The 21,483-nt window shown below is 48.4% G+C and overlaps 1 protein-coding gene across 1 annotated transcript in view; it reads right to left on the reverse strand.

Annotated features, from left to right (window-relative positions):
* HVCN1 (hydrogen voltage gated channel 1) overlaps window positions 1–10,926 on the reverse strand; it is a 31,646-nt gene extending 20,720 nt beyond the window's left edge. The window contains exons 1-3 of the mRNA XM_068989669.1: window positions 10,868–10,926; window positions 10,228–10,310; window positions 5,306–5,345 (exon numbers count right to left, since the gene is read on the reverse strand). Coding sequence (XP_068845770.1) covers window positions 5,306–5,326 — 21 coding nt within the window. The 5' untranslated portion in view covers window positions 5,327–5,345; window positions 10,228–10,310; window positions 10,868–10,926. The remainder of the gene's footprint in view (window positions 1–5,305; window positions 5,346–10,227; window positions 10,311–10,867) is intronic.
* Between the last annotated feature and the right edge of the window lie 10,557 nt (window positions 10,927–21,483).

Here is a 21,483-nt window from a genome sequence, read left to right on the forward strand (position 1 = left end):
TGTTGAATACCTGCTTTCCTCAGGGTAGTCTGGAACTTCTGGAGTTTGGAAGGCACCCATGTGACCACCTCTCAAATAAAAACCTCGAGTGCTGAGTCTCTTAACAAGCTCTCCCAGCAGATAACATTTCACATGTGTCGTCACAGCTTCCTGCTGGAGGAATTAAGCAAGGCCTATGTGACTCCCATGGGAGAGGAATCTGAAAGCTTGTGTCTGATCTCCCCTGGACTTCCCCTCATGTACCTTTTTGCTTTTCCTTCGTAAAAATCTTAGCCATGAGTGGAACTGTGTGCTGAGTCCTGTGAGGCCTCCCAGTGAATCACTGAACCTGGAGCGATCTTGGGGCCCAACGGTACTCCCTCATTTGAAACTCTCCTTGGGATTCCCACTGATCTTAAAGATACAGGGAACTCCCTGATATCCCAATGGTCAGGACTCTCTGCTTTCACTGCTAAGGGCCCAGGGTTCGATCCCTGGTCAGGGAACTAAGATCCCACAAGTTGTGTGGCATGGTAAGGAGCGAAAAAAAAAAAAAAAAAAAGACCAAAGTGCCTTCCACAGACCTACAGCCATTGCACAGGCTGTAACCTCTGGCTGCTTATCTGATCTCACCTGTTACCGGTCTCTGGTCTGGCCACATGGTCTCCATTAGCCCTCCATACTCAACAGGTTCCTTCAACCACAGGCCCTTTGCACGTGTGATTTTCTGTCAGGAATGCCATCTTATCATTTTTCTTTGTGTCCTGCAGGAGGTCTCTCTTAAGCACCCAAGCTCCAGGAGGCTGACCATGTACCTTCCCTGTTGCACTCATGCATGGCCCACACCTCCCGAAATAGAGACGGATGCACCCATTTGTAAATGGAGTCTGCTTCCTCCCCCAGCTCCTCCTTAGGGGGCTGGGTGGCTGGGCTCCTGCTTATGCTACATTCTCCACAGCCCTCATGCCTGGAAGACTGCAGGTTCCCACTCAACATACCTGGAGGGTGGAACAAATCCCTCGAGCAAATCTCTCCTCCTGGGGGACTCCTGCACCCCAGCAGCTCACGTTCTCTTACCACCACCTCCCAACCCCTTAGTCCCCAGGGATTTGTGTTCTGAGGAATGCCTATTTTTAAAATCAGGGAAGTCTTTAAATAAGCGTAGCAGCTTTTCCTTCTCTAGGGTGGGGAGGAAGTTTGAGGTTCATGAAAATAACCACCATGACGGCTGACTAGATTGTGGGGGGTGGGTGCTGCTTGCAGACTGAGAAGCCTGACCAGCAGCCCAGGTGCCTCCAGAGATGCATTCTCCAACTTTCTTCCCCATTCCCTGTGGGTCAGAATCACTCCTGCCTTGATGGAAGAGTCTGTTGACCTGGCAAGACAATCATGAGGCTGGGGAGGCAATGTGGGAGTTAATATTTAAGGTAGTGCAAACTGCAGAGATTGGAACTATCGCCAAAGCACCTGCCATTTTCTGAGCTCTGTGCAGAAGCCCGTGGCAACATACAGCAACAACTCTATGAGGCGGAGACGGAATCCTCTTCATTTACAGGTGTGGAGACTGAGAACAGAGAGGCCAAGCAACCTGCCCCCAGGTCACACAGCCAGTGAGATGCAGAGCTCAGATTCCAAGCCAGGCTGCCTGGCCCAGAATCCCCTCCCTCCTCCATGACCCCTCTAAACGCTGCTCTGGACTCACTGAGTCGGGAGTTCAGTCCGGTGTTACTCAATAAGAAACACATTTTATACCCTGCCACTTAGGACATGCTAACATATATACATTCTATAATCAACTTTAAAGTTAATATGTGAGAGACTTAAAGTTCTCCACTTTGTTCTATTTCTTAAGAGGCTGACTGAAGCCCATTAACGGATTTCAGGAATCACCAATGGGTTGAGTCTGAAACACATGGGTACAGTAGGACATATTTTGTCTGTTTCCCTGGAGGAGGGAGAGGATAGCTGTTGGAAAGCTGGCAGTCCTGCCCTGAGTCTGTGATTTGGCCATGTTAACTGGGAAGCATAAGTCAGGCTGCTATTTGTGTTTTGAAAGCATAGAAAGAAATGAAAGCATAGAAGTAAAAATATATAGTTACCCAGCTAGAAATTAGGACCTATCATCAGTATGACTGAATCATCTGGGCCACCCCATCCCCCAGCATCTTAGTGATGCTTCAGCTGTGGAAAAGACAAGATAAACAAGAGTTCAGGGTGCCCCTCTTTCTTGCCTCACTGTGGCTCAGTCCTTGGAAGGAGGCCAGTGCAGCTGCAGTTTAACCAATGGCTCTCAGATCTGCTGCACACTGGAACCACTTCGATGATTTAAAAACAAACAAACCCCAGTGCCTGGCTCCCAGGCCCCAAGACTGTGATTCAGTTGGCCTGAGAGTGGCCTGGGTGGTTGGGATCTCCATTGTGCAGTCAAGGTCAAGAACCAGCATCATGAATGAACCTGGTACCTCCAAACACCTTATGAGAAAGGTGCCAAAGGGCCACAAGGATTTCTAAGCACACCCGGCAACCAAGTTGCCCAATGTGGCTGGTGACAGGTGACTGAGCTGAGGACTGGGTCAGCTGATGGCCCAAAACCCACTTGATCCTCATGACGGCGTCAGCAGCTCCTGTGTATTAGGACGGCACACTGCTACGTGCTCTCCAGGCGCTATCTTGTTTGATTCTCACTGTTCCCATTTTACAAAAAAGGAAAAGGGAGGCTCGGAGAGGTGGGCAGGGGCAGGGAGGGCCTCTCAGGAGGGCAGGTGTCCAGAGCCTGCTGAGGGCCCCTCTGATTAGAGCTGGCTACAGCAGATCAGGAGTGAACCATGGCTAAAAACCCCACCCATTTCTCCTACAACAGAGCTATTTTGCTCCCTAAAGCTAAAGGGGGCTGGATGATTAAATAGCTCCTAAATGCAATCCTATTAAAACAATTTTTTAAAAAACATAATTAACTTCATTGAGGTAAATTATTAAAAGGAATGTGTTTTAGAACCAGTAAGAGGCTTATTTGCTACAAGTGGCCCTGGTCCAATCTTCTCTGCTGCTGCTGCTAAGTCGCTTCAGTCGTGTCCGACTCTGTGCGACCCTAGAGACGGCAGCCCACCAGGGTCCCCTGTCCCCAGGATTCTCTAGGCAAGAACACTGGAGTGGGTTGCCATTTCCTTCTCCAATGCATGAAAGTGAAAAGTGAACGTGAAGTCACACAGTCGTGTCCGACTCAGTGACCCGAAGGACCGTAGCCCACCAGGCCCCTCGGTCCATGGGATTTTCCAGGCAAGAGTACTGGAGTGGGTTGCCATTGCCAATCCTCCCTAGCTGCCCAACAATGCGGCTGGGACCACCCCTTGCTTTGGCCTCTGTGAGATGAAAGAGAGGCTCCCAGCCCCAGGGCTCCCCTGAGGTGTGTCCCTAGTTGTGCATTCCAACACGCTGCCTGCCCTGATGTTTCATGTCTTCACCCCCACTCCTGTGCCCTGTCCCTGACCCATCCAGACCCCTAAGTTTTACCTGCTGTCATTCACCCTAATGGGCAGACTGTCACTCCACATGTATTTCTTTTAGTATTACTATTGTGAAAACATGAGGAAAGACAAATTCATAATTCCAACACACCAAATTTATCATCTACTTATCTATCCATCTCACTCTCTAATCTTTTACAATTATAATCCAAGGCTGCACACAACTTTGTATCTTTTTCCCCTTACTACTTATATGCATCAGACTTATGCCTTTTTAATGGCCAAGGTTTTTTAACCACAGAAGACAGTGCTCTCATTATTGTATTTTCTGATTTTTCATTTTCAGCATCTTTATCACCAATTCAAAGGCCACATCTTAACATTTCTGAAATCTGTCCTCCAACTGCCCAATGTCAGTGCTGTGTCACATTAGATCACAGTTAACAGGAGGGCCCTTTTTTTCTTCATAGCACATGAAATAATGGTGCATTTACAATCAAGGGCATCTTATGGACTAAGAAACACATACGTTTCTAAATTGTGCTGTAAATGATACTTTTGCCTTTCTGTGGGTTGCTTCCTTTCCCGTAAGTGAGATGACCAGGTTTGATTATGACCATTTTCATGACTCCTGATACACCCAGTCAAGTTTTTTCCAGCAGTTGTGTGGGTTGATCCAGCCCCTCGTGAGATGTAGCAGTGAGCCAGTTTCACCACAGCATAACCATCACTGAGAATTTCCGCTTGCTTTTTTTGTTTTGCTTAGTAGGGAGCGATAAACGAAGGAAACCGTTCCATTTGCCTTTCTGTGAGTAGTAATCATAGCAGGAACTCAAGGAGCACCTGTTACTGGGTGGCAGGCACTAAGCCTACGGTATCTTATCAGGAATTGCCACAACAATACGGAGGGCGATTGTCATCCTCTACTGGAAATGCCACCGAATTTCATTAATGCAAAGATGGACATTTTCCCCTTATTTCAACATTTCTGAAATCAGAATTGCTAGCATGTTGTAAGGGCCATTGGTCACTTCCCCCTCCCACACTGTAAACAGCTTTAATCAGAAAGACTCTTACAATTAAAGGGGCCACCGATTTGACAAAATGCAAGATCATCACCATTGTCCCATGGTCCTCTGCCCCATTACTCTGCTGCTACCCTGAGCCTCTGGTGCTGCCCTGACAACTCCACCCGGCCAGGCCCCTAGAAACTCCAAGAGAACAGCTGAAATGGAAGCCAACATCTCCTTTCCACCTTGCCCTACCCTTCACAACCAATGTCTCTTCAAATCCAACAAGTCTGCGCCCCAGATATCAAGGACAGAATTTATTAGCCCTCCTCTGGACAGCCACACAATACAGCAGGCAGAGCATTCGCTTTGCCATCAGGCTAGGTTGGAAGCCCATTTCTGCCACTTCCTGTGTGATCTTGAGCAAGTAGCTTTCCTTCTCTGTTCCCAAGTGTCTCTACCTGTAAAATAAGTGGGCAGGAGGAGTCCTGATGAGCTCAGTATCAGCCTAGCGATGGTCTCCTCAACTTCTCTGGACGAGCCTTCAGGAGCAAGGGTGGTAACTTGGTTCCATTTTCCAGATAAGGAAACTGGAGGCTCAGGGAAGTAAAGGGCGTGACCAAAGGATAGAGGGCTATTAAAATGCAGAGCTGGGCTTTGAACAGTCTGTTTCTGATTTTGAGGCTATCTTGAGGTTCCTCCCATAGCCTTCACCTCTGACTTTAAACACTTTGGTATGGTGCAAGCACCCTGAACACGTGTTTTCCCTCCATCCTGTTAGAAACATCAAACAATTATCTTCTCAAGGCTGGGAGCTCCATTAACTCTGCTAGTCCATCTGAATTAATTTACCTTTTCATTCCACGTGGCCATTTTCCTGTCTTCTCAGGATCTGGAAAATAAGAAAACATTTGTCCAGATCTGTCATCCTGCCAGCATTTGCCTTACTATGTGCTTTCCAACACTTTCTTACAAATTATTTTTAACTTGCTTAATAGTGTTTGAAAACAGTAAATAGTAAAGTTCAAGCCATATGTAGAAGGATGACCATATATACCCAAAGAACTGAAAACAGGCACTCAAATACATGCACAAAAATATTCACAGCCAAAAGATGGAAACAATCCATGCCCATTATCATATGTATGGATAAGTAAAAGATGTTATATCTATATAACAGAATGTTATCCAGCCATAAAAAGAAATGAAGTACTTTTGCAATACATACAAATTATAGAATCATTATGTTGTACACCTGAAATTAACGTTGTGTGTCAATTATATCTTAATAAAAAAGAAAGAAGATATGAAGTACTGACACATGCTACAACGTGAATGAACCTCTAAAACATTATGTTAAGAAGCCAGACACAAAATGTCACACATTACATGGTTCCACTGATGTGTAATATCCAGAACATGCAAATCTATACAGACAGAAGGCAGACTGGTGGTGGCCCGGAACTGGGGGAGAGGGGAACAGGAGAGTGACTGCCTAATGGGGACATGGTTTCCCTTTGAGGTGACGAGAATATTCTGGAACTTGATGGAGGTGGTAGGTGTACTACATCAGGAATGTATGAAATGACACTGCTCACTTTAAAACTTAATTTTTAAAAAATTTAATTTGATGTGCATTTCACTCCAGTTAGGAACCAGGCAGACGTGTTAGTGTTGAGACTGCTCAGGAAAGCAGCAAGGAATCTAACTAAATGTTCACCACTGAGGGTCTGGTCAAGTCAGTCACGGTACATCTGTGGTACATCCGGTACTGTCAAATGTCCATAGGTGGATGAGGAAAGATGTGAGGAATGTAACAAGTCTCCCATCACTTTATAGCGTACTATGATCCCATCCACGTGAAAAGATGATATACGCATTAAAAAAAAATCTGTTAAGGATAGAGCCGAATTCTTCACAGTGGTTACTGCTGGAGATTTGAGGGTATGGTGGGTATTTTCTCTCTCTTGGCTTCTTTCTGAAAGGTCTGAAATTTTACAATGACTATGTGTGACTTTTTAAAGCTTATTTTTAATGTAGGTGACATATACAGTAAAAAATTAGACACAAAAAGATATACTATGATAAGTCTTTCTATTCCTGGTCTTCCGAGAAACATCCTCTCCTATCAGTTTCCCATGTAGCCCTTGGAGGTATTCTATGTCTTCCCAAGCACAGTCTTATTTATTCTTTTTTTCCCCTTTAAATGTGAGCTCTCACACTGCTCTGAATCTTGCTTATTTCCCTTGAGGGTGTGGGAGGCTGAAAGATGCCCTGCCCAAAGATGCACGGTCCAAATTCCCAAAACCTGTGAATGTGCCCATTTACATGGCAAAAGGAACTCTGAAAGGGTGATGAGATGAAGGACGTCAAGATGGGGCATTATCCAGGTGGACCCAGTGTGATCAGAAAGGTCTTCACAAGTAGAGTGAGAGAACCAGAAGAAGAGGAGACGTGATGACAGAAGCAGGGACTGGAGTCAGATTTGATGTTATGCTGTGTTGAAGATTGAGGGAACGTGGTTATGAGTAAAAAAAAAAAAAGAGATATAATTGATAGCTTGTGGGAAGCCGCTGTGTAGTACAGGGAGCTCAGTTCCGGGCTCTGTGATGACCTACAAGAGTGAAATTGGTGGGTAGGTGTATACAGATAGCTGATTGGTGTTGCTGTACAGCAGACACGAACACTGCAAACTAACACTGCAAAGCTTTCCAATCAAAAATTTTTGAAATAAATAAGCGCAGCCTCTAGAAGCTGGTAAAGGCAAGGAAACAGATTCCCCTCTAGGAGCCTCCAGAAGCAACAGAGCTCTGCCAAGACCTTGATCTCGCCATACCGTGACTGATTTGGGGCGAGAGACCCCTAGAACTGTAAGATAATAAATTTCTGTTCTTTTAAGCCATCAGATTTTCGACCCTTTGTTACAGTGGCCACAGGAGACTAACACAGTGAGCCAGAGACTTTCGCAGGATATTCTAGAGCAAATGCAGCCTTGAGCTGACTGCGCGGGATTCCCCTGAGGGAGCGTGTGTAGTTCCCACTAGCAACCAACATTTAGATTGTTTCCCAATCTTTTGCTGCCCCAGTGTTTCAATGAATAACCTTATACGTTGTGTCACTCAGTAGTGTCTGGCTCTTTGCAACCCCATGGACTGTAGCCCACCAGACTCCTCTGTCCATGGGTTTCTCCAGGCAAGAATACTGGAGTGGGTTGCCACTTTCTTCTCCGAGGGATCTTCCCAACCCAGGGATCAAACCCTGGTCTTCAGCATTGGAAGGCGGATTCTTTACCATCTGAGCCACCAGGGAAGCGCCTATATGTCATATACTACTTTTATAACTTAAAAAATATTAAAATTTTGAAAAAAATCACAAAGACTTAAAAAAATAAAATAAAATAAGAGTTCTTTCTCTCCCCACGGTAGCATGCTCAGGGCACAAGGGACTCTCAGTTTCTTGCTGGTTGACTGGCAGAGCAGCCTCTGCAACCAGCACAGCTCACCTGGGTGTGTTCCTGTTCCAGCCCCTGGGGGCCCTCACCCTGCTCTCAAGAGATGGGGCTCAAGTGGAACCACCACCACAAGTGAAGGTGAAGGGAAAAATTCAGGTACCCTGGAGATTTCCTTCCTCCACAGGACAGGAAACAGAACTAGCGCATGCATAGAAAAACACCCAGATTCACTCATTCAAGCAATGGAAAATTTAAACGTGCCATGACCTCCCCATTATACTAGACAAAATAAAAACGAGAAAAAAAAAAAAAAGCCCCATGCTCAAGGGACTGTAGGGAAACTTGCACACGATGCTGGGGATAATTTTTCTAAACAGCCACCTGGTAATAAGTGATGTATGCCTTTAGGATGGCCCTTAACTGGAACACACCAGTTTGGTGACTGTGACTCAAAAATCATTTGAATCTGAAATTATCACAACATTGTTAACTGGCTATACTCCAATATAAAATAAAGTTAAAATGAAATTTGAAAGCAAGAAAATAAAAGTGCAATTTGGATCACACTGTTTTAAGCAAAGTTGGATAATGGCTAGAACCTGGAAATAGCGGCTAGGTCCCATAGTAGGGAAAAGCTGAAGAAGGCAGTGGGAGGAATGACAATTCTGAGGTTTGTGTAGAAATGTAGAAAGAAGGTTGTTAAGCAATGAGAAGCAGAACTGTAATGGTTGTGCACACTGCCTGCAATTGTACAAAGTTATCAGAACTTTTACTCAGTGCAAGGGGCTTTCCGGGTGGCTCAGTGGTAAAGAATCCGCCTGCCAATGCAGGAGACACAGGTTTGATCCCTGGGTCAGGAAGATCCCCTGTAGCAAGGAAGGGCAACCCACTCCAGTATTCTTGCCTGGAGAAATCCACGGACAGAGGACTCTGGCAGGCTACAGTCCATGGGGTCACAAAGAGTCAAACACGACTTAGCAACTAAACAACAACGACAACTCAGTGCAAAGCATGGCCCCGGCTTCTGGGGAAGAGAAGTGAAGAGACAAGAAAAAGTCTGGGCCCTGGTAGACTGACATTTTAGCCAAGAAACACATAAGCAAGATAACATTACTTGGAAGGAAGAACAGTAATGCAACAAAGGGCAGGCAAAGAGTGGCTCCTGCAGGTTGGGGTGGGCAGGGAAGGCTTCCAAGTAGGTGACGTTCATGGTGATCTCTGAATTGCAAGGAAATACGTCACAAGAAGATGGAAGGGATGAGTATTACCGGGAGAAGGAAGGGCCTGTGGACAGACCCTGAGAGAGCTTTTTGTATGTCCAAGGAAGGAAGAGGACACCAGTATGGCTGCAGTGAGCAGAGGAATGAGCATGGGAGGAGAAGAGTTAGGAATCACTCAAGGCCCGGCTGTGCAGAGATTTCAGAAGACAGTACTGAGGGTCTGTGGGTCAAGGTGGGGATGCAGAGGAGTGACCAGATTCACAATATGCTGAGGCGCAGGACTTGCGGCTAGCCAAGATGGGGGGGGTTAAGAAAAGAGCAGGTTTTGGAGTAAGAATACCCTAGGCCTTCCTCCTTCTTGCTAAACTGGGGCTGAGGAGCTACAGGGCAGTTCTGGAATTGTGCAAGCCTCAGCCTGAAGATTTTCAAAACCCTGTCCCTGCTGGCCTTTCCTTCTAAGTCAGAGAGGAAGGTGTCGCGGCCCTCCAGCCTTGGTCTTACTCAAGAAGCTTTCAGCTGCTGGTGGGGTTGCCGAAAATACTGCAGATCTCAGACAGCTCTGAGCGACTTGAGGTTGAAGGACAGAGAAGTGTTCTCAGATGGGCAGAGACGGGTGGAGACGGGGCCTAGCCTGAGTCAGGCACTGGGCTAGGCCTTCACACCAACCATCTCACATAGTCTTCTCAACAAGGCTCTAAGGCAGGTACCAAGCTTAATCCCGAGGTCAAGGATAAGGAAAGGAAAAAGACAAGGAAACTGAGGCATGGAAAATCAAAGTCCCATCACTAAACCTGCAAAGAGCCCTGTGCCCAGCGTGGGTGCTGGTACAGGCCTGGGAGTTTCTAGACCAGGGGGCTGCACCATGCCTCCTCTCTGTTCTGGAGTTTAACCTGGCCCCAAAGCACTGTTCTTATTCCTTGGCGCCCCCTACCCAGGTGAAGGATTTGCTGTCAACAAAGTTCTTTCTGCAGTGATGAGCAGGTAGGCTCACCCTGGCCTCTTCCCCTGTTCCCAGCACTGGTCTCTCCCTGCCCTCTCCCAAGGGTGTAGGACCCAGGCAGGGCAGGTCTGATGAGTAAGAGAACTTAGGTGTTCACACCGACCTGGGTGAGTTCCGGCTCTGCCTCTGCGGGCGGTGTAACCCCCTGGCGAGTGGCTTGGCCTCCTTGAGTCTTGGTATCTTCACCTGTAAGAGGGAGACAAGGATGGTACCTAGCTCACCTGTTGCTGCTGCTTCATGGCATGTGAGGAAGTGAAGGCACCTGGCCCAGGGAATCACTCCATACAAAAGGGTAGCTTTCGTCCACACCCTCGTTTTCAAAGTGAGGTGCACGCGTTGTTTCCTGTCCTTCCCCTCTACAGGGGGGCCCTGGGTTAGCACTGCCCTCCCGCGTTGCCCTGAGCTGGGAAACGCTAGAACCGCGGGCAACCGGGGATCCTTGGGATCCAGCTGGGGGTCCCCGGCAGGCTCGGCTCGGGCTGGGAGGGCTCGAAAAAGGGCCACGCGCCCCGGGCCAGCCCCGGAGCACTTACTCTGCGCCCGGCCTGCCCGTAGCCACCGCAGCAACTGCGAGCTCGGTGTCTGCAGGGCCGCCCCGCCCGCTTCTTCCTCCCGCCCCCTCCTGCTGCCCGCCCTCTAACTCAGTCCGCGACCGGCGGGGAGCTCCGGCCCGGCTCTCGGCCCCCTTGCCCTCGTTTTTGCCTGTCTGTCAGTTTCCCCGCTGGTCTCTAGCCTCCCCCCACCTGGCCCCCTCCCGCTCCTCAGGCCCGAGCCTGGCCTGGGCCGCCTGCAATCCCGCAGACGGACAAAGGTCCCGTCCGTGGGAGCCAATGGCGAATCTCGAGAATCCTGGCCCCGGAGACCCTACGGGGAGGGGCAGGAGTAGGGAGCCACTTCCTTCCTCTGACAGGGATGTATTGCCTGCGGGTCCACACCCTCCCCAGCACACACTCGGTGAAGCCCGGCTGGCACCGGTTCGCTCCCTCCAATCCCTCTCCCCAGTTCCTGATTTCTTAAGCGTGAGCTGAGTGTCCCCTGCACAGTGTCTGTAGGCAGGGGGTGGAAGGTGGGCAGAATGCCCTAAGCGGGTGGCCAATTTATAAGCTGTCAGAAAGCCCCTGGACTAGCGGAGTGGATGAGGCTGGAGGTGGAGAGGGGGTGCTGGTATTGACAAGAGGGAGGAGCCTTCTGGCCTGGAGGCTGAGCGCACCCTTGCCCCTGGCTCAGCTGCACCATTCCTCCCCTGCGGACCCTCCCTCTCCCAGGCTTCCCCAGGACTCTGTCCAGACCTTTCTGGGATGGTTCGCACTGGTCTCAGTTACTCTGTTAGCCTCCATCTTCCCCCAAAGTATCACCAGTCCCAAACATCCAAGACCTGAAGGCATCTCTTCTACACGTCTCCTGCTCCTGGTTTAGTTGGTAGTGGTGGTGGTGGTGGGGGCAGTCACAACTCCCTGGAATTGTACTGTTACTAGGTTTCTGTGGCCACTGTAACAAGTTACCACAAACCTAGTGGCTTAACATAACACAAAAATAACACAACAGCAAAGCACTGGAGGTCAGAGGTCCAGGCCGGTCAAGGTGTTGGCAGGGCTGTGTTGTATTTCTTTTGAAAACTTGAGCTGGGTTTGGGGCGGGATCCATTCCTTGCCCTTTCCAGCTTCTTTGCATTCCTCGACTGCTGGCTAATCACCCTGACCTCTGCTTTCATCATCACATCTCTTCTCTACATCCGACCCTTTCCCTCCCTCTTAAAAGGACCTTTGTGATTATACTGGGCCCACCTGAACAATCAATATTCTCAAGATCTTTGACTTAATCACGTCTACAAAGTCCTTTTGCCATGTAAGGTAGCATCTGTACAGGTTCTGAGGATTCAGTGTGCTGCCTAGCACAGAGATACTCTTTCCAGTAGCCTCTGTTGATTCTGCTCTTCCCAATCCTGTCTCCTGCGGGGAGCAGGCTTTCTTAAAACAGCTCAGTCTGATCTGCCTTCTCAGTTACATTTTGTTACTACAGGAGAGCCATCCTGGTTCCTGGGGCGTAGTCTGGCCCATTCTAAACTTCCACTTTATATTTTATTAGAAACTCCCTTCCCACCCCCAGGGCCAGCTAGACCGAGTGGAGAGGGTGTGGGAACTGTACTTCCCAGCCCTCGCCTGTCTTCACTCCCTGAGGGCCGGGGAAGGGAAGAGGGCAAGGGAACAGGTTAAGGTGCCTCCCACCTCAAAGCTGCAATCCTCTTTTTGTTGGCTTCAACAACTAGTCCTGACTACCGTTTTGAGGCAGAACAGACAGGCCCCAACAAGGCCAGGATCAAATGCTGCCCCTGGCTGGACCCTCTGGCTGACCCCTGCTGGAGGCTCCACTCATTACTGTTCTCACGTGTTGCTTTGTTGACCCACGCTGGAAAAGCCTGCAGCTGCTAACCTGACCTATGTCCTGGAGGCTGGGGCCACCAGCAGGGACCTATTCCCATACTTTTTTTAGGAATCAGGATCCTGAGGGAGCTGGTCAGCAAATATGGAGGATTTAGTAATGTTCTCAATACTGCTATCTTCACTGGAATCCCTCGACTACTTGGTCTTCTCACTGGACAGGAGAAGATCTCAATTGTGTTACCATCTTTAGCAGAGAGTCTGGCATGTAGCAGGTGTTTTACATCCCATTATGTAAACCAGGTCTCCCGAACTGCAGGCAGAGTCTTCACCGTCTGAGCCACCAGGGAAGTCCAATTATGCAATAGCATAAATTAACACATGAGTATTGAGCATAATACAGTACGGCTGTCCATCATCGCTGCTTCTAATCAGCATTGTACTGAAGATCCCAGCTAATGCGATAGGACGGGGAACATGAGGTACAAAGACTGAAAGGAGAAAACCGAGTATTTGCAATCAATGTGACTGTCTATCAGGAAAATCCATGAGACTCAGCAGCTTGGCACTGGATACAGATTGTGTGGTAGGCCTTTTCTAGATAATATTAGATGAAGGAGCAGCCCTGTACTGTTTGAGTTCCTATCTAAGTAGTTGAGGAGGTGAGGCCAATAGTCTTTAGTACAGTCACCTGCAGTCCACAGAAAGAATCTAAGAAGTCCATAAACTTGGATAAGCAAAAGATTCAGTTCAGTTTAGTCGCTCAGTCATGTCCAACTCTTTGCGACCCCATGAACCACAGCATGCCAGGCCTTCCTGTCCATCACCAACTCCCAGAGTCCATCCAAACCCATGTCCATTGAGTCGGTGATGCCAACTCAACCATCTCATCTTCTGTCGTCCCCTTCTCCTCCTGCCTTCAATCTTTCCTAGCATCAAGGTCTTTTCAAATGAGTCAGCTCTTCGCATCAGGTGGCCAAAGTACTGGAGTTTCAGCTTCAATATCAGTCCTTCCACTGAACATCCAGAACTGATCTCCTTTAGGATGGACTGGTTGGATCTCCTTGCAGTCCAAGGGACTCTCAAGAGTCTTCTCCAGCACCACAGTTCAAAAGCATCAATTCTTCGGTGCTCAGCTTTCTTCACAGTCCAACTCTCACATCCATACATGACCACTGGAAAAACCATAGCCTTGACTAGACCGACCTTGTTGACAAAGTGATGTCTCTGCTTTTTAATATGCTATTTGGTTGGTCATAACTTTCCTTCCAAGGAGTAAGCGTCTTTTAATTTCATGACTGCAATCACCATCTGCAGTGATTTTGCAAACGATTACATCTTCATTTTCATTAACCTCTAACTTAGTTTTAGCACTTCCTTCAGTTATGAATGTAGGTAACAAACTAAAGTTATAGTAGCAGCACCCATGATTTTGCAGTCAATTCACAGATGTGTCTACATTACAATAGAGTATTTGTAGATATCTCAAAAAAAAGTTACACTCACCACTACTTCAAAATTACAGTAGTTGTTAAACTACTTCTTAGTTCTCACAGTTTAATGTGCTAACAAAGAATTTCATATAGTATCACCATTAGAAAAAATACATGCATTTCAAGGTAACTGGGTTCTTTGTAATATGATGTGTTCTATTTTACTCATTTAAAAACTCCCCTGAGAGAAGGACTCAGGTTACAAAAGAGATCAGAAACTCCTGCCTTAAAGGAAGGATGTGTTCTCTGGTTTGGGTGATGCTGACATGGTTCTCTTTCACAAGGGAGCCCCCGCCCCCATCCTTCACATTTCTTATCAAGTAGCAAGCCCAGCTTGCTCAAGTATGTGTCAGTCATTGCCCCAGGAGCTTTCTGGGTATCATGCCTTTTGATCTTCACGGAGCATTTTGAGGAAGCTCTAAGCTTTGGGTCTAGCCTGCTTGTGCAGGAGAGCTTATGCCAGGAGAGCTGGGACAGTGCCAGTTCTGGTTTTTCCCAGTAGGAAGAGAGAAGGCTATCTCTGTTGGTTTTGGTTCCTCCAGCGCAGTGTTCCAGCTGCTGCAGCTGACCACCTCCCTTCCTAGGGGAAAAGCCAGGCTCAAGGAGAAGGTACAAAAAGGGAAAGGAGAGAGAATCTACCAGGGCTGGGTAGGGGCTGTTTGGATTTTCCAGAGTTACACCTGCTATCTGGGTCAAGAGTCTCCTTTTCCAGCAGATATGACTTATCCACAGTGGTGACAGCCACACAGGATACCTACCTATGTATGATAGGTGCAGGTACCATGTAAGATGATGTAGCTGCATTAGAAGGTCATGGCTGGACTTCCCTGGCGGTCCAGTTGTTAAGAATCCACCTGCCAATGCAGGGGACACTGGTTCAATCCCTAATCCAGGAAAATTCCACATGCTGGTGAGCAACTAAGCCTGTGTGCCACAGCTACTGCAGCCTGCATGTTCTAGAGCCGGTGCTCCACAACAAGAGAAGCCATTGCCAATGATAAGCCTGTGGACCGCAGCTAGAGAGCAGCCCCTGCTTGCCGCAACTAGACAAAGCCCGTGCAGCAACAAAGATCCAGGCGCAGCCCCAAATAATCTTCTTATAAAAAGGTCATGGCTATCTCTGACCCCCTTCTATGGTACCTGGCTCAAACTTTCACGGTTCAGAATCACGTGAAAGGTTAGGAAGAACATAGGAGTTGGCGTCAGAGACTTGGGTTTAAATCCTACCTCCACCCTTTCCCTTGTTAGCTGGGTGATCTTTCATTAGTTTACCAAATAATTTCTGCGTGTCAGCTATGTGCTAGATACAGAATACAGAGGCGAATGAGATAGGTTCCACCCCCTCTCATTGAACTTACTCTAGATGGAGACATACAAAGACTAAACTATGCGGTTATTAAAGAAATGACCAGGAGATTATGGTAAATAGTGGTGGGAATAGAGATAAGGCCAGCAAGGTTGGATAGTTGGGGAAGGCCTCTCTGTGATGTTTAAGTTAATATTGAAAGCTGACTGTAAAGAGAGGGGACAACTTTCTAAGTGGAGGCAGTATGTGCAAAGGGCCTGACTTGGGAAAGAGCCTGGCTTGATGAAAAACCAAAGGGCTGTCAGAATTACTGAGACGTTGCAGGAGGGAAAAAAAGTGGTGAGAAGGAAGGTCAGAGAGAAGGACAGACGCCAATGGGAAGGCTGGAGTTCAAAGTACAGAAAGTTATGGGAATGACCTCCCCGGTAGTCCAGTGGTTAAGCATCCACCTTGTAGGTCTGATCCCTGGTCGGGGAACTAAGCCTCTTGGCCACAAGTACTGAGCCCAAGAACCCCAACTAGAGAGCCTATGCGCCACAATGAAAGATTCCGCATGCTGCAACTAAGACTGGACACAGCCAAATAAACAACTAAATAAAACTAAAAAAAAAAAAAAAAAGCTGCACACAATTAGTCAAATATAAAATCACTAGTAGAGAAAAAGAAGCTATGAGAGTTCTAAGCAGGGGAAGAGTCACAGCTTTTTTTTTTTTTTTTAACTTTATTGTAGTTAAATATACATAACTTTGGGCTTCCTAGGTGGCACTAGTGGTAAAGAACCCACCTGCCAATGCAGGAGACGCAAGAGATAAGGGTTCGATCCCTGGGTCAGGAAGATCCCCTGGAGAAGGGCATGGCAACCCATTCTAATATTGCCTGGAGAATCCCATGGACAGAGGAGCTTTGCAGGCTATAGTCCATGGGGTCACAAAGAGTTGGACACAACTGAAACAACTTAGCACACACACATATGTAATTTTAACCATTTGGAAGTGTACAATCAGTAGCATTTAGTGTATTTATAATGCTGCGCAACCTTCACCACTATTCAAGAACTGTTTCATCATCTCAAAAAGAAATCATGCATCCACTGAGCAGTTACTGCCTACCACCAGCCCTAAAACACTCGCTGATCTGCTTTCTGTTTCTATGGATTTGCCTATTCTAGACATTTCATATAAATGGAATCAACATGTGGCCTTCTGTGTCTGGCTTAATTCACTCAGTGTGTTTCTGAGGTTCATCCATGTTGTAGCATATGTCACTACTTCATTCCTTTTATGCCTAAATAGTCCACTGTATGGACAGACCACATTTTCTCTTTTCTTTTTAAAGATAAACTTAAAAAATTTTTATTTACTTGGCCGTGCCAGGTCTTAGTTGCAGCATGTGGATCTTTTAAGTTGCAGCATGAGGAATCTTTAGTTGCAGGGTGCAAACTCTTAGTTGCGGCATGTAGGATCTAATTCCTCAACTAGGGATTGCACTCTGGCCCCCTGCATTAGGAGCTCAGAGTCTGAGCCACTGGACCATCAGGGAAGGCTGTTTATCTTTTCATCCACTGATATGGTTTGATTTTACAAAGATAACTCTGCTTGCTGGGTGAAGATGATTACAGGGAAGGCAAAAAGTACAGGTGAGAGATGCTGGCTTGGACTAGTATGTTGGGAAGAGGGATGGGAAAAAGGGCAGGGGCTCGGGACCCATTTGGGAGATAGAACAGATGAGGAACTGAGGGACTGGATGTGGAGGGTGAGGAAAAGGCTGGAGCCCCTGAGTACACAGTGGTGCCACCACTGAGACAGAGAAGGAACTAGGACATCCCAGTTGTTTTTGATGTTTGAACTGTCAAACCGGCTGTGTCGTGAGGGTAGTAGATCTGAGTCTGAGACCTGGCAGAGATCTGAGAGATGATCTTGTGATGGAAGAACTACGTATTTTGGATTTTGCCTCTGGGCTCCTGGCCAGGGCGCCTAAAACTCTTCTAACAGGTGCATCTTTTCTTATATTTGGTTTTGTCCCCAGCTCCTGAAATGTTCCAGCAATTAAGGTTAAAGGAGCATCTCTTGCTGTTTAAAATCAGCCCCTTCGAACCACACCTGAGTTTATTAATAAAGTGACTCTGGAAAGCCCCTAGGGATGTGGGGCTTGTTGCCAGCGGGAGCCAACTAAGGGGTTAGAGGGTTGGAACGTTTAGTCCATCTCCCCTGGGAAGGGGAGACAGGCTAGAGACAGTTAATCATCAGTGACCAATGATTTAGCCAATTTAGGCTACCTGATGAAGCTTCCATTAAAAATCCTAACTGAAGGGGTTTGGAGTTTCCAGGTTGGTGAACCTGTGGAGGTCCTGGGAGGATGGAGTGCCTGGAGAGGGTGGAAGCCGTGTGTTCCACCCCCCGGGGCCTTGGTTACGCATCTCTCCCATCTGCCTGCTCCTGACTTGTATCCATTCGTGGTAAACCCTAATATAGAGTAAACCACTTTCCTGAGTCCTCTCTCATTCTAGCAAATTATCAAATGAGGAGAGGATCACAGGAACCTCTGATTTATAGCTAGTCAGTCAGAAATACAGGGGACAACCTGGACTTGTGATGGTTGTCTGAAGGGTGGAGGGAGAGAGGGTAAGGCCTGTGGGGCTGGGCCCTTAACCTGTGGGGTCTGAGCTAACTCCAGGCTGTTAGTGTCAGAACTGCTTGGTGTGCAGACCCCACACATCTGTTCAAAGTATTGAGAGAAAAACAGGGAGTTTTTCCTTTAGGGGGTCATCAAGATACAGCTGGTGTTCAAAACCATGGACCAGGCTGAGATCTCCCCGTCCTGAGTGTAGACAAAGAGGCCCAGGACTGAGCTAGAGATGGATCAGGTGAGGAAGAAGCCACAAGGCAGACAGAGTAACTGGGAGAGGAAAAAGCCCAGGGCGTGTGGGGTCCTGGGAACCAAGAGGGCAGTGTGGGAAGGAAGACGGAGGAGTAAATGGTGTTGATGCTGATAGGAGTGGGCTGAAGAGAGTAGAGGAAGGGAAGCGGAGGAAAGGCACAGGGCCCCTCAAGGAAGAACGGGTGCTTACAAAAGGAAGCAGAGAGAGCAGGCAAAAGCAAGGGGCTGGCAGGGCCCACGCCAGAGGGAACCTGGAATGTAGGAAGTTCCACTTATTCAGGTCCTACTGTATGCAGGCGAAGATGTGCTAAGCACCCTGTCCCCGTTCCTCAGGGAAGACTGTGAGTTACAGGGCCACCCAGCTGGGAAAAGGCAGAGCTGCGGCACGAATCGTGCTGTGAACACAGGATTCTCAGTGGCCTCCTTCTCCACCTGTGCCAGGAGCGGTGAGTGCCAACGTTCAGGGGTCAGGTTCTCCAGTTCTCTAGAATCTTCCCTGTCTGTTGAAGTGGGTAAGACTTTTAAAACTAGGAAGAAGAGGATGGAAGACCCTGGAAATATTTTCTGACTCTCACTTTGGTGAGAAGGACCTGAAACTAAAAGATCTACACGGCATCGTTTTGTCCCGCATGCTGGTTACTCCTGGAAACCACTCTGGACCACGTGGTTCAGCCCTCCTGGCTGGCTGGAGAAGGTTCAACCAGATGGATGGGTCCCACGTTTGTCCAGAGGTAGACTGACTTCCTAACTTCCCTCCACCCAGGAGATTCGTCTAGACCAATCTGGGTGATGCTGTCCTTCCTGGCCAGTATGTTTCAGGAAAGGGCATTTGACGCAATGGTCTCGCCAGCGAGCCCTGAGGGGGAAGCCTGCTTCTTTCAGGAGTATCGTGGGAGGAACCTGCTTCCTCTCTCCTCCCTCTGGTTTAGATCTGGACCTAAGGTCTGTAGGGCACTCTTGCCCTCCATCTGAGAGCAGAGCGAGGGGGTGGAATGCACCGGGCCCCTGATGCTGCTGCTGAGTCGCCCGATCTACTCAGCCCACAGCCATGTGCATCATTCCACTTTTGACAGATGACACATTTCACTACTGTTTGGATGAAGAGTTCTGTTACTTATTGCCAAGAACATCCAGCCCTTGTGCATACCTGGATACTTGTTGGGTTTTGGATGCTGCTCAGCGTTCATTACTGTTGAGGGAACTAACTCACCTGTTGGGTCCAGACTGATGGAACTGCTCCAGGTGACCCACATGGCGCCAATGGGAGAGAGAGAGATGGCTCACAGAGAGGGCGGGGTCTGTAGCGGAGAAGCTCTGGGTTGTGGGTGCCTGTGTACTCCAGCCTTCCCTTCCTTCCACTGGGTGCTTCACTGTCTCACAATAAGCTCCCTGCCTGCTTTAGTCTGCCTGAGCTGCTTTCTCTCATTTGCATCCAAGGAACCCAGGCCAGGAGCTGAGGGAGAGAGAGGGAAGGTCTCTGCTACAGAGGCAACTGTAAACACCTCACTGGAATGTGTCAGACCCTGCGCGGGCACAACTCCTCCTTTAACCACTACAGCAACCCCACGAGGCAGGAGTGCTGATGCCTCAGGATTAGCTTCTGCTGTCAGAGAAAGTCCGAAGTAACAGTGCTGTAAACAAGCCAGAAGTTATTTCTGGCACCAAAGGCTGAAGGTGCCTCCTTTCCACAAAGCACCTCGTGGCTCGCTGCTCCACCTTCCTCATGTCAAAGACGGCAGCACCTGCACTTCAGGCAGCGGAATGGAGGATAAACAGGAAGGGGACACTAGATGGCTGTGTGCCAGCCATCTCATTAGAGCGGCTTCATGGCACTGCTTGCAACTCATGGGGAAGCCTTCGTCCCAGGACACCCAGCTGCAAGGGAACTTGGGAACTGCAGTCCTTACTCAGGGCACCTTGTGCCCAGCTGGAAAGTCTATGGTTGCTGAAGTAGGGAGGACTTGGGAAACTGCCAGTAATCCGTGAGAAAAAACAAGGCTCTGAGAGGTGAAGTCACTTGTCCTAGGTCACCCAGGACAAGATGCGAACCCACTGTCTCAGGGAGCTGTGGCTACAGTCACACAGAGGAAAGCAGGGCCACAGGGTGATGGCAGACAGGCCTCTTGGGAGAAGTGGTATTAAGCTGGGTCGGTTGAGAAAAGGGGAAAGATGGACATTGTAAAAGCTGAGATCTAGAGGAAAGAAAATCTTCTCCGAGTAGCATTTTACAAAGTGCTTACTCTCTGGTTACAGCGGGACTATCTCCATCAATAGGGAGCTCACTACCTGTGAGACATCTCGTTGTGCTGGGGCATATTTCTGGTCAGAGTAGGGTGGTGGCCATCTAGTGAGTCCCTGCTCAGCATTGTCCCCCTCCTTCAGGTAATGTCTGCCACCTCAATTTCAATCCAGGTGGCTTGAGAAACTGAACCATCCAAGTTCAGAAACCAACCAACCAGCCCCCAGTGGGGGCTCCATAGCGGGCTCCAGCTGGCACTCGTCACTGAGGAGTCCCCTGCGGAGATGGTTATTTGCAAGGGTGGGTTTGCCTGGACCGGTGGGGCATGTAGAGAAGGCCTGCCTGGGACTAGGCCAACATGGAGAAGGACGTCAGAGGGATCTGATGGAAAAATGGAGGCCACATCCTGATCTCACATGATGTGAGGCCCTGCATCCAGGTGTGCTCACAGCCACCCTGGTCATGTCAGTTGCACAAGCCAAAACATGCCTTTTTTGGTACAGCCAGTCTGACTGGTATTTCTGTCAGTGTCAACTAATAAGAGGAAGAAAATGTCAGATCCCTTTGGATCACCAGCTAGGAGAAGCTGGGGAGTATCTGTGCGCTTTAGGAAAGCAGGAGGGCTCACAGCAGAATTCCTGCAGGCGTGGTCCAGGAACCACCAGTATCTGCATCACTTTGACACTGAACTTACTGAAGATCCACTTTCCTGGGCTCCAACTTCCAAATCAGAATCTCTGGAGGCAAGGCCCAGGACTCTGCCCTTTGTCAAGTACTCCAGGGGGTTCTTATGACACCCCCATCTGAGAACCAATGGCTGAAGCAGGTGACCTAGGATCCAACAAAGATCCTGCCGCCAACCTGGATGTTAAATCTCTAGGACTTCCCTGGCAGTCTAGCGGTTAGGACTCTGCTCCCACTGCTCCCCTACAAGGGGCAGGGGTTTAATTTCTTGTTGGGGAACTAAGATCCCGATGCTGCACAGTGCGCTAAAAAAAAAGTCTAGATTTTCAGTAACAGCCAAACAGAGCCCTTCCCCTGAGCTGTTTCATGGGTGCCCAGCACG

This window comes from Capricornis sumatraensis, chromosome 17 (assembly GCF_032405125.1).
Source record: "Capricornis sumatraensis isolate serow.1 chromosome 17, serow.2, whole genome shotgun sequence".
NCBI lineage: Eukaryota > Metazoa > Chordata > Mammalia > Artiodactyla > Bovidae > Capricornis > Capricornis sumatraensis.